The sequence below is a fragment of the Physcomitrium patens genome, chromosome 12, assembly GCF_059467195.1.
Source record: "Physcomitrium patens ecotype Gransden chromosome 12, ASM5946719v1, whole genome shotgun sequence".
NCBI lineage: Eukaryota > Viridiplantae > Streptophyta > Bryopsida > Funariales > Funariaceae > Physcomitrium > Physcomitrium patens.
The window spans coordinates 15025418-15037632 of NC_143421.1; the positions used below are offsets into that span (position 1 = coordinate 15025418).

The 12215-nt window shown below is 32.6% G+C and overlaps 1 protein-coding gene across 1 annotated transcript; it reads right to left on the reverse strand.

The window, feature by feature from the left end:
• Positions 1-592: 592 nt before the first annotated feature.
• LOC112289994 (heat shock protein 90-5, chloroplastic) lies at positions 593-7041 on the reverse strand. Its single transcript, XM_024535823.3, has 18 exons — positions 6707-7041; positions 6135-6380; positions 5748-5821; positions 5304-5429; positions 5062-5155; positions 4591-4815; positions 4318-4434; positions 4043-4162; positions 3755-3859; positions 3461-3601; positions 3165-3257; positions 2858-2935; positions 2469-2723; positions 2192-2294; positions 1845-2019; positions 1440-1545; positions 1225-1314; positions 593-1050 (listed from the first exon to the last, which is right to left on the reverse strand). The coding sequence occupies exons 1-18, from the start codon at positions 6794-6796 to the stop codon at positions 853-855; spliced, it is 2436 nt and encodes an 811-aa protein (XP_024391591.1). The 5' UTR covers positions 6797-7041; the 3' UTR covers positions 593-852.
• Positions 7042-12215: the final 5174 nt, after the last annotated feature.

The window sequence follows — 12215 nt, forward strand, 5'->3', positions numbered from 1 at the left end:
TTCAAAAAATAGAGCATATCATTACTCATGTAAAGGTATAGCGATAGAAATTTCAAGGTCCAATCATCTTACATTTCAACATATCACAAAGAAATTATGTTGGTAATAACAAATTAAAGCTAATCACAAAATTTGGGGGAAATTCCAATTTTAAATCTAATTCAATGCCTTAAATATGATTACTGATCCTAATTTACAATTATATATGATAGTAATGACAGATCCCACCACACAGATACGATCTATATGCATAGACAGGGAATTACCCTCCATTTCCAAATTTATTATTGAGTTTTCTCTGTGCATAAGTGAAAACATTGCAAACTACACTGTTTTCTAAAGAAATTAAATCAGTGTCCCTAATGTTGGTGAAGAAGACTTTATGCTGGTAAGTAAAAATATGTTTCACTAGATACACTCTGCAGAATACCATATCGTGAAGCGCACTACATCACCAGAACGGCTCAAGCATAGCACTCACACACGAACAGTAGCATGCATCTTGAGCAACGCAATAGTTCATTAACATAGAATCTCATGAAGCAATAAATATGACAATAGCGTTAACACCACGAATGTCTATCAAGGTATGTGACCTGCAGAATATGCACTTATTAATTTGTGCTGATTAGGATTTTTTTTTTTGGAACCACATTCATGAGTTTAACATTTAATCAGAAGAATCGTCGCCCCCACCTGGTGTTAAATAATAATCAAGAACAAGGCGTAGAACAATCGCTAAGAGCACCGCACAGATATTCGAAACAGCTCGGTAACATCGTAATCTACAGAACTAGATCTCTATAATTGAATGCAGTAACCCTAAAGAACATGATCTACAAAATTGACTTCCTATGATTGCCAAGGATCGTTCTCTGCTATGACTTCAGAAGCCTCGACAACCTCGGAAGGACTTTCAGAAGAGGTGGCTTCATCGGTCGGTAACTTCTGTTCTGCGCTTTCTACCTTACCTTCACTTTCATTCTTTCCAATCAAAGCTAGGCCCATCATCTCATAAACACGCGCCCCAAACTCAGCGGGATTCTCAGGCTGCGCATTACAAAGTCAATTCGAATTAATAAACTGTAAGCATGAACATGGGACCAGTAACAAGAAAACAAGACGATAGCAGTGACATACAACACGACGTCTGATTTTAAGTTCCAGGTCTTTGTCAGCTGACCAGAATTATAAGTGAGGAACCAACTCGAGGAATCAACTTACCGTGAAACCACTGGATAGCAGAGCAGTCTCATGAAGAAGGTTAACCATTGCCTGCGCGCGTGGATTCCTTGGAGTGTCTTTACAAGCAACCTGAAAAAAATAAGTGGGCTCACTTGTGTGTACAAATTTGTAGCTTTCCAACAATTCGAATGGCTCCAAAAAGTGAAAATTGGAAACACACTAATCCATTAATGCAAGCACATAAACTGACGTACATTCAAGTCCTGAATGATGGGGTGGTTGGGGTTAATTTCAAGGATGCGGCGTCCCCGCATAAACTCCATTTGTGAGTTATCACCCAAAGTTTGCGCCTTCATAATTCTGAAACACAACGTATTGAAATAACCACACAAGAGATATCAGATACTTGCTGTCAGCTGCATCAAGCGATAATGGCTGTGCTGAAAAGGAAAAGGCACATATAAGTAACATTCAACGCATTGCCAGTCATCCATTGAAAGTGTATGGTTAACTAGACAGTGCAAGAAGTTCAATGTACAATGATCATCCTCATGGCACAACGTTCAGTGGTTGCTTCTGTAATCTCGCATGGTTTCTTCAATATACTGAAGACAAAATTGGCAACGTTCAGCAAGAACTCAGAAAATAGGCTTCCGTACCTCTCCATGTTAGCAGACCACCCGAACTTTCCGGAAACAAGCACACAAGGTGAAGAGCTGATACGTTTGGAGACGGCAACCTTAGCAACCTTGTCACCAAGGTTTTGCTTCATCCAGTCGCACAATGCTCGGTACTCCTTTTCAGTCTCTTTTTCCTTCTCCTCATCAACATCTCCTGAAGCGCCAAAAACATTACGCCTTAAATCTCATGAAACATGGAACATGAAACAAGCTTTGTAATTTTATGAAACACGATATCAATTAAAATAAATATCTTCCTGAATGCAGGACACAATGCATAACGTAGCAAAGCATCAAAAATCCAAAAGTCATCAACAACCCATTACCAAGATCAAGATCTTCTTTGCTGATATCTGCAAACTTTTTGTCCTTGTAGGATTGCAAGTTGGAAATAGCAACTTCATCAATGGGTTCCACCAAGAGTAGAACCTGTGCACATCATGAAACAATGTCGTTACTCAAAAGAGTGTATCATCAATCACCCATATCTACCCCTTAAAAAAACATTTTTTAAAAATAAAACGGTACTTAACATATGAAAATATACAACAATACGCTAGATATTGCCAACAACCAACTTACAGGAATCCACAACGAACTTACCTCCATATCTCTTTTGACAAGCTCTTCGAGGAAAGGTGCACTTTTTGCGCTCTTCAGTGAATCTGCAGCCAAGTAATAAATTTCTTTCTGATCTTCCTTCATGCCTTCCACGTACTCGTCAAGACTGATCAACTCCTCCTCCTTCTTGCTAGAGTTGAACCTAAGCAGGGGCGCTAGTCTCTTGTGATTTGCGGTGTCCTCGACACACCCTAATTTCAAATTCTTTCCAAAACTAGTCCAGAACTGCTTGTAATCCTGACACAAGTAGTAGTAGAAAACTTGAGCAAAACCATGCCTAGACTTGGCAATGACATTTACCACGGTTGAAGCAGTGGTATCAGTTGCAAAATGATAATTGCAAAATTCATTTCTCCACATTTACTGCGTACCTCCTTCTTTTCACGATTAGCTATCTCTTCAATCATATCAAAAGTCTTTCTGACCAATCGCTTCTTCATAATGCGAACCTGTATCAACCATCCCGATCGTGCACAATCGTGTAAATTCATGTCAATAAGTAGAGGGCAACTTGAACCATAGATACAGCTCCTTCAATAACCATGATGATGCATTTAGCTTGCAGTAAACATGGGCAATCAGAACCGTCAATTCCATTCAGTGTTTCATTATAGAAATCAACGTAGCGCTTGTAATATTGTTATTAGACATTCAGGAAGAATGTAAGAGAGGACTCACAATGCGGCTCTCTTGTAGAATTTCACGCGACACATTAAGAGGCAAATCGTTGGAATCTACCACACCCTTTACAAATCCCAAGTATCGCGGAAACTGCCACGCCGTTCCAGAGCATCAGCATCTATTCAAACTGAGTACTAAACATATTATTTCAGACAACCACTTCACATGGTTCGTAAAGATAATGAAACAACCAAACAGCACTCCGATGAGTACGATTAATATAAATATGGGTCTTGGCAGATTTCAAAAAATAGTGTCGAAACTCCAGCAACAAGCAGGTATTTGCAGCTTACCAGTTCTCCGTCGAATTCATCTGAAATAAAAACTCTCTTCACATACAACCGGATGTTCTTAGTTTTCCCACTGACCATATCCTCAGAATTGAAAGGGGCCATTCCTGGAATATATAACAAGCTTTTGAACTCAATTTCTCCCTGCAAACACAAACAAGATACTGATGACTCGTAAGTTCGAAACTTCACAATAAAAAAGAAGTAACACACTGTAACTGCGAAACACGTATGCGCAAAAAGATCACAACAGTTTCACTGCCGAAGAGCTACATACGTTTAGCACAAGTGAGATACCTCGGTACTAAAGTGAATGTAGGCCTGCGGGTCAATAAATTCCTTAAACGTGCTCTTGTAGAAAGTGCTGTAGTCTTCCTTCGAAACATCCTTCGAATTCCGCAACTGTATCAACAATATTTGCCAAAATAAGAGATACGAGGTGTAACACATATACGAGACAATTAAACAAACGATTGAAAAAATCGAAATGTAAGTCAAACATAAGAAAATATTGTATAGAATAGCTGATAATTCCTCCGGTGGAATATCAAAGTTACCTAGAGAAAAGTCCTAAAGAAAACTTACCCAGATAGGCTTCGTTTCATTGACAAGCTCCCAATCCGAGTACTTCTCAGATATCTTCTTCATTTGCTTCTCCTTTGGCTTGTCTTCTTCAGTCACCTCTTCACTCTCGGTATCTTCTACCTGCTTGCCAGAAAGGGAAAACACAGGACCATAACTACACTTTCAAGAGCTGAAACAACACTCTTGACCACAATATGAAATGTGAAAACACAGCCATTACAACCAACGTATCCAAGCCTAGTAATAGTATTCCAGGCAGGTGTATGACTGTGTACCTCCACTTCACGAGTCTTCTCCTGCCAGGTGTAGATAGGAAATGAGATGAACTGAGAGTAGTTCTTGACAAGGTTCTCAATCCTAATAGGATCCGCATACTCGAACTTCTCATCTTCCTGTAAAATCCATCCAATATATTAGTAACACAAGCTAACATTTCCATGCACCTTCAAAACAAAACTCTTCTTCCCTTTCTCAGCACGTTAGCGCCACCGGATGTCCAGACAAACAAAAATATATCATGGCCAGAGACGATGACTTCAGGAGGCTACCTTCAGATAAAGTGTGATGACGGTTCCACGAGGAACCATCCTCTCAGGGTCAGTCTCCTCCCGGATGGTGTATGAACCGCTGTCAGCCTCTGCTTCCCAGACATATTGCTTATCAGACTTGGCGCTCTTGGTTGATACAACAACCCTCTGGGCGACCAGAAATGCAGAATAGAAACCCACACCAAACTGCCCTATCAGGTTGTCAGAACTGTTCTCCTTGTTTTCCTGCTCAAAGATCCAAAAAGTGGATAAGATATTGCACTGAAAATAGAAAATAGGAACAGGAACGCGGCACAAATTCATGCAACATACATGATAAGAAGAAAATACACCGAAAGTTACCAAATACAGATTAGACACAAGAACTCTGCATTGTAATCAAGCGTCAAAGAACAAGGTGAGACAACATCTAGAGCTCGAAAAACAGTTGTGAAAGGGTGAGATAAGATTCCTGCCCGGTAAATTACCGACCTTCATTGCCTTCATGAACTTTGCCGTTCCACTCTGAGCGATAGTACCCAAACTATCAACAAGTTCTTCCCGAGTCATTCCGATTCCAGAGTCTCTGTAGAATAACCAACGAGATGGGTCATTGGTATCGTAGATGTCCGAGAGAACCATTAGAACCAGAAAACTTACATTCGACAAACATTCAAACTAATAATCTCCGCATACTTAACATTCAGTCACGTGTACAAATCGTAAACACTCACATAAGAGTAATGGTGCCGGCATCCTTGTCCGCCTTGATGCGAATTTCCATATTGGGGTTAGGCTCCATAAGTTTCGGGTCTGTCACGCTGAGGAACCTCAACTTGTCCAAAGCATCACTCGCATTGCTGTATTATCAATTAATACACAACAACAAGGTCAAACCAGTGCATTTAAAATAGTACGAGACATTGTGAACCGCGGAAATACAACAGACTGATAGTTCGAAGCAGTCCATCCCTTGTATCAAGATTTAAGTAGTAATTATCAATGATTCAAATTACATATCATTTTCTTTCAAACATGATTTACGAGTTCTTAGCAACGTATTCCATGAGAGGTCAATAAGACTCCCGCCTGTCGGGAACAGTCTGGGACCCAAAGAAGGACAATCTTAGACGACTAATCCCCTCTCCTACGCAGGAAGAAATTTTCAACTGTATTACCTGACAAGCTCCCGAAGAAAGACTTCTTTGTGGCTGTAAAGACTGTTTACAATCAAATCCATCAACCGGCTGACCTGTAATATACCACAAAAGCTTTGAGATATCGAATTCAACCTTGGTCAGCAATTCTTACCGGCTAGCTGGTTACATGTCATGACACAAATTTTACAGCGCACGATAAGCAGATCTTTTTAGATGCTTAAACTTGGAAACATTTTTTTGCTGCTGAACGAGTTGGCTGAATCAAAAAGATTCCTGCAGAGTTCTATCGTTAACTTCAGCAGGTTAACGATTGCTAATTAGGAAACTATCTCAGAAAACAATCACAACAGGATATAACTAACACCACAAACACCGTACCAATAATCATATGAGGAAAGAAATTACCTCGGCTTGATACTCGTATTTCTCCACAGGAGATTCCTTTTCAGCGACAGTTGCATCGCATCTGATACTGGTGCGACCGGCGGCAGGAGTACTAGTTGACTTCGATGCAAAGAAAACATTAAATCCGTTCGCGCGTCCAGAGATAGACGCAGAAGATCTCAACACGGTTCTTTGACTAGGCAGGAACGAAGTCTTAGACTGAGACAATCTCCCTCTTGGTGATGCGGTAACGGTAGAGACCGAAATCTGTTGACACCCAAATCAGTATCAAGTCAGCATGTGCATTCCAGGGCTCGAACAGCACAGCTAAATAAATTACACGACTGTATTACCTGACAAGCTCCCGAATAAGTTACAGAACTGACCACAGCAACTGAATTTGGCGACGAAACCAACCATGACCTCGAGTATTCAACAACATGAACCCAAAAAAATGCTAGCACTCACTTACTCTAAATCATCGGAGTTAATACTCAAAAGGGGGGTAAAGAAGCAGATAGGTCAAAAACAACTAACCAAACAAACTCAAATGCAAGTAGCACACGAGCATAGCAATGACGAGGAAAACTCACTCTGTCAGAAGAAGCTCGCAAGGAGCCGGCTGGAAGCGGGGCAACAACGGCAGGTCCATGAACAGCAGCCAAAGATGCAGCGGGCGCCATAGTTACGTCCTCCAAACGTAAAACCTAAAATTGTAATTCCTCGCAAAACCTCTCCGCCACAACAATCCTCAAGATTCAGCGTAATGTTCCTTAACAGCAGCCAAAAAATGAAGCTAGCTCTAAAAAGAATAATAAGGATAATAATAATAATAATAATAATACTAACACAAGTAACGAAGCTGGCTCTACAAGCTCGGTTGTGCCGTTCAAGTGCAGCACTTCGAGCGAGAGCAAAAATTGACTCAAAAATTCATCACATTTCTTGGAGACGATGCTTTGGTGATAAACCCTGGCAAAACCCCAGCGCGGGTGTCACTTCACCCGGCCCGGTCCCGGCCCCGTACCCTCTCCGAATGTGTCGGTCATAGGCTCAGCTTAGGTGTTCTCACGTGGACGCATGACAGGCGACGATCTGAGGAGGTGCGAGAGACTCGACTGAAGGATCGATCACGACGATCCAGAGCCACACATCGGAATCCCGATAACCAAACTTTTGTTTTCCAAACTTTTGGTGACCACACCGTGGATTTTACCGTTTGAGCAATGAACATGTTCACACCGCTCTCTTCAACTTCCATTGTCGACGTGAATACATTCATATCCAACATATTCAATATATATATATATATATATATATATGTAATCCTCAAATCTGCTAAAACATCAATAATACCCCGTTGATATTTCAGCATATTGATATTTCAGCATTGACATTTCCATATTGGTTGAAAACCGATGAAAAAATTAATTAGGTCCTCAACTAATGATGATGGTTGCTAAATTTAGCAAATTCTTGGGTCAATTTCACAATTTCCTATATATATATATATATATATATATATATAATACCAAATACAATCAAAAATGTAATTTTATATTTTTTTGAGAAATGAAAGAATCACAAAGGTTTTCTTTAAATACATTTTAGAACACCTTCTTTTTCAAAAATCTCTATTGTATTGAAAGATTGATGTGAACCTCAAAGTTTATGCTAAGGATTTTTTTTCTTTAACATTTCTAAAAAAAAAAAAAAAAAAAAAAAAAAATGTATGGAGAGGATAGCTTGTGCACACACGATCATATAGTTATAAAAAAAAAATTGCTCCCAAGGTCTCAGTAAAAAGTGCTGTAGTCACCAAATCTAGTGGTATGATATTTTTGGAAAAGTTGCATAATCAGAGGACCATGATTTTCTCATGATTCATTAAAATTCAGTAAATGAATTATGCTTTAATAAAATTAGCTAAGAGGATAGTAACAAAAAAATTATTAAAAGTTGCAAGATATGATTCCAAAAATATCTGAAGACACACATTCATTGCCCAAATGGTGAAATCCACAGTGAAAGAATGTAACAATTATTAAAAATATTTGTATGTTTTTATTATATTTTTTATGTTTATGTACATTTAAATCTGATAATATGGACATATGTTTTTACAATCGTAAGTTTTATTTTGTATTTAAGAATATAGAATGTCATCTTGAGAAATAATTACTATAACATTCTAAACAAAGTGTATGTTATCTAAAATCAATATATTTTTAATAAAATGAATTGAAATATTAAAAAAGACAATATCAATGTTTAATATTTAAGAAAAATCATGGCATATTAGTTTTTAATTGTCAAGGTACCAACAAAAAAAATGATAACTTTAATTAGCAATATAGTATTAATTGCCTACAGAAGGAAGAAAAAAAAGATGGTTTTGTTATGAACTTGTACAAAATCCAAAATTAAAATTGTTTGTAGTCAAAATTTTGTTTGATTGCTGCTAATCTTGTTTAGTTCTTAACCACCAAATAAAAAATTTATAAATATTAACAGAAGATTCTTAATTTCTTAAAGCTAGTCTAATTTATTTACAAAAATATATTGTTTTAGAAAAATGACACATACAATACCTAATTAAAGAACAATGCAAACAAATTGTAGAAAAATTAGTGGTAGTTATGTTGAACCAACATCATATATTATATTTACAAGATCATTTTTTATTATAAAAGTTGCAAAAATAAACAAATTATACTTGATGTATTTTTTCTTATATCACGAGGCATCCGAAAAATGTATATTTAATTCTTAAAACATATTTAAAGGTCACAATTAGGTCAAAAAAAAAATTTAAGAAAAAGAAATAAGAATTTTTTTTTATCTCTACCAAATCCAAAAGAAAATATGTAAATCATGTCATTGAAAAACATTAAAAAACAAGAGTAAGGATTTAATATGCATATATATAATATCATTAATACTGATAAATTTTAAAATTTAAAATTTTCTATTAATAATCAAAGATTCAAAAATTATAAAGTTTTTTTAATGATATATATTTAATTATTTTTAATTACCTAAAAATAGAAAATTATTTTGAATTTAAAAATTAAAATACTTAAATCTACAATATCTTTTAAATATTTTCAATAAATAATTCTTTTGCTAATTGTTTGAATTTGATTAATTTAAATTTAAAAGAAAAGAAATGTATTTTTAGTTTAGTTATAAATTTGATTAAGTCACAAATTCCTTAAATGTAGATTTGTTAAGATAATAGAAAAAATAATAGTGGTGCATGTTTAGTAAAATGCAAGTCACAAAGTTACATAAGATAGTGTATAAAAATTTAAACTTGAATCTTTAATATATGATAATATTTTTTATCAAAATTAAGTATAAATTATTACTATCCTTGTAATTTTAAATTTATTTTAAAAAATTAGAATAATAAATCTTAAAATTATAAAATAAATTAATGGATATTTAGATATTAAATATTAAATAATTCACTTAAAAAGATTTTGTAAATTATTTATTTAAGTTCAATTGTGTTAAAAAATATTTTGTAATTATATTCTAAAACATGACTTATGCTTAAAAAAAAGGTTATAAGTACTCAATATCACATTTAACCTAAAGTTAATTAAAAAAAAACTTTGGTTTTAAAATATATTAATAATTTAAATTATATTAGATTATAAATTTTAGATATCATAAGGCTTTTTGTATTATTTATAGATAAAAATAAATATTTTTAGTGCTCATATTGAAATTATTTAACATGATGGCTTTAAACAGTAGTTTTAATATAAAAATATTTTACATGGTTGTTTTATACAATGATCCTTAAACTTATTTTAAATATGTAATTTTTTACTTTCTAAATTAAAATCTATTATATACTATTTAAAGATATAAATATAATATAACATACTAAAATTATATATATATATATATATATATATATATATATATATATATGTTATTATTTTAAGTTAATAAAGAAATATCATATTTTTAATCAAAAAATAATTCCATTAGTCAACTATGAAAGTATTGCAATTACATTATTTTTTGAACTTATTAAAATCATATACATTTTTAAATAGTTTTTATTTTGTGGTGATTATTTTAATAAAATATGTAATTTAATTATATATATATATATATATATATATATATATATATATATATATATATTATAAATATAATATATCATGGATAAAAAGCATTACAATGAGTTTGACCAATTTAATAAAATTGCATACAATGAGTTTGACCAATTTAATAAATGCCCTTAGTTGTATGTGATTTTAAAGTTATACTTTATATTTGTTATATATGTAATAGATTTGATTATAAATTGCTCCAATAAAACACACAACACTAAATACATGTAGTTAAAAAATTAAAAAATTTCATTGAAGAAATTCTATTATGGAATTAAAATCTTAATAATCCTTAATTAAATATTTTTTTTTCTATTATTAACTAAAATTATAATATTTTATTATTTTTCTAAAGATGAAGTTGAATTATGTCATGAAAATAATTATTTAATTAAAAATTTAATAAAACTATAATTTATTAATAAATATAATATAAAAAACCTAAATTTAAAATAAATATATTGATAAGATGCTTGTTTATTTTTTGAGTTTTTTATTTTAAGGTAAATAAATTAAATTAAATATAAATATATTAAAATATTATATTATATTAAATTAATTATATTTTATATAAGATTTTAAAATAACTTAATATACATTTTTTGAAAAATAAAATTTATATTGCATTTATAAAACTAATAATTTTAAAATATTAAAAATTAAAAAATATATAAAATAATTTTTATATAAAATAAATATTTATTTTGTAAATAATATATAAATATAAAATATATATATATATATATTATAATGTCATATTATAATTGCTTATAGTATGTAAAAATTAATTAAAATATATAATATGTTCATAAGTCTTAATGTGTATTAGAGTGATTAATAGGATAATTTAAAGAAAGTTGATGCAAAAAAAATTATTTTGAGATTTACTTATTTTGATTATAGTGTTTAAATTACGTAAGATTTAGATATTTAATATATGAAGTTTTAAAAAAGATAGGAGCTAAAAGATGAAGTTTCAAACTATTAAGAAGCTTATTTGGAGGGATGAAAGCAAGGTATAGGCAAATGAAGGCAAGGGGTGAAGGTCTTCATCCCTATTGGTCAAAAACCATATCTAATTGGCTTTCAGTAAGTTGCATGCGACCATAATAAGGATTTTGGCAACTTCAAAAGGAGCATTCAAGAATAAAAAGCAATAATTACAAGATTTAAAATTTAGAATTTAGACTACAATTTGTATGTAAAATTTAGAAGGTTTGGAGTTAAGATGAAGAAATTATAGCCATTTGAAGATAAGGTGACTTTTGAGACATATTGCTGTTCTTTTGAAGATACAAAAATTTGTATGATAGCTTTTAGAGATCAAGAGATATGGCCACAAGAGTGATTTTAAGACCTATATCTTTTATAAAAGAATTACTATATTTGGAGTTTATATGAAAGAGTTATAGAACGTTGAAGATAACATATGTAATTCAAAGGCACTAAGTGAGTGGTTTTGTTGATACTAATGGTTAGAGCCATATCTTAAGTTTTTAGATGAATTTTTGGCTCAAAACTTCCAAAAGCATGAATTATTAGGTTAAAAAGCTATATATCAAAATTTTATGGTATTTGAGTACTTAATTTGTGAGATGTGAAGAAAATTGTACGTGGATATATATAAGCAAGGATTTGAAGCTACTATTAGAGTTTTGGCAATATCTTAAGATCCATAATGAATTTACAATTAAAATTTATTTTAGTAGTTTTTAAAAGTATATTAATACTTTGTATAAAATTTTAGTTTGTTTAGACCATCCAATTGTGAGATATGAGTTTTTGAAGTTTAGGAAAACTTCACCTTAAGGTTAGATAAGGATTTAGAATATTTTTATCACATTTTGGATGTGCTTTGGTACCTAAGGCTTATGTATTGATGTAATTACTTCTATAAGAATAATTTTATATATAAACTTGATACTTCTTTAGTTTGAAACTTGATTAAGTAATTAGTGATAGTTAGAAG

Coding starts and splice junctions, on each gene's coding strand:
- LOC112289994 (XM_024535823.3), bottom strand. CDS start 6,796: ATGGCGCCCGCTGCATCTTTGGCTGCTGTTCATGGACCTGCCGTTGTT. Junction 5,156..5,303: donor GCCGGCACCATTACTCTTAT/GTGAGTGTTTAC, acceptor GTTATTCTACAG/AGACTCTGGAATCGGAATGA. Junction 4,435..4,590: donor TCATCACACTTTATCTGAAG/GTAGCCTCCTGA, acceptor TGGATTTTACAG/GAAGATGAGAAGTTCGAGTA.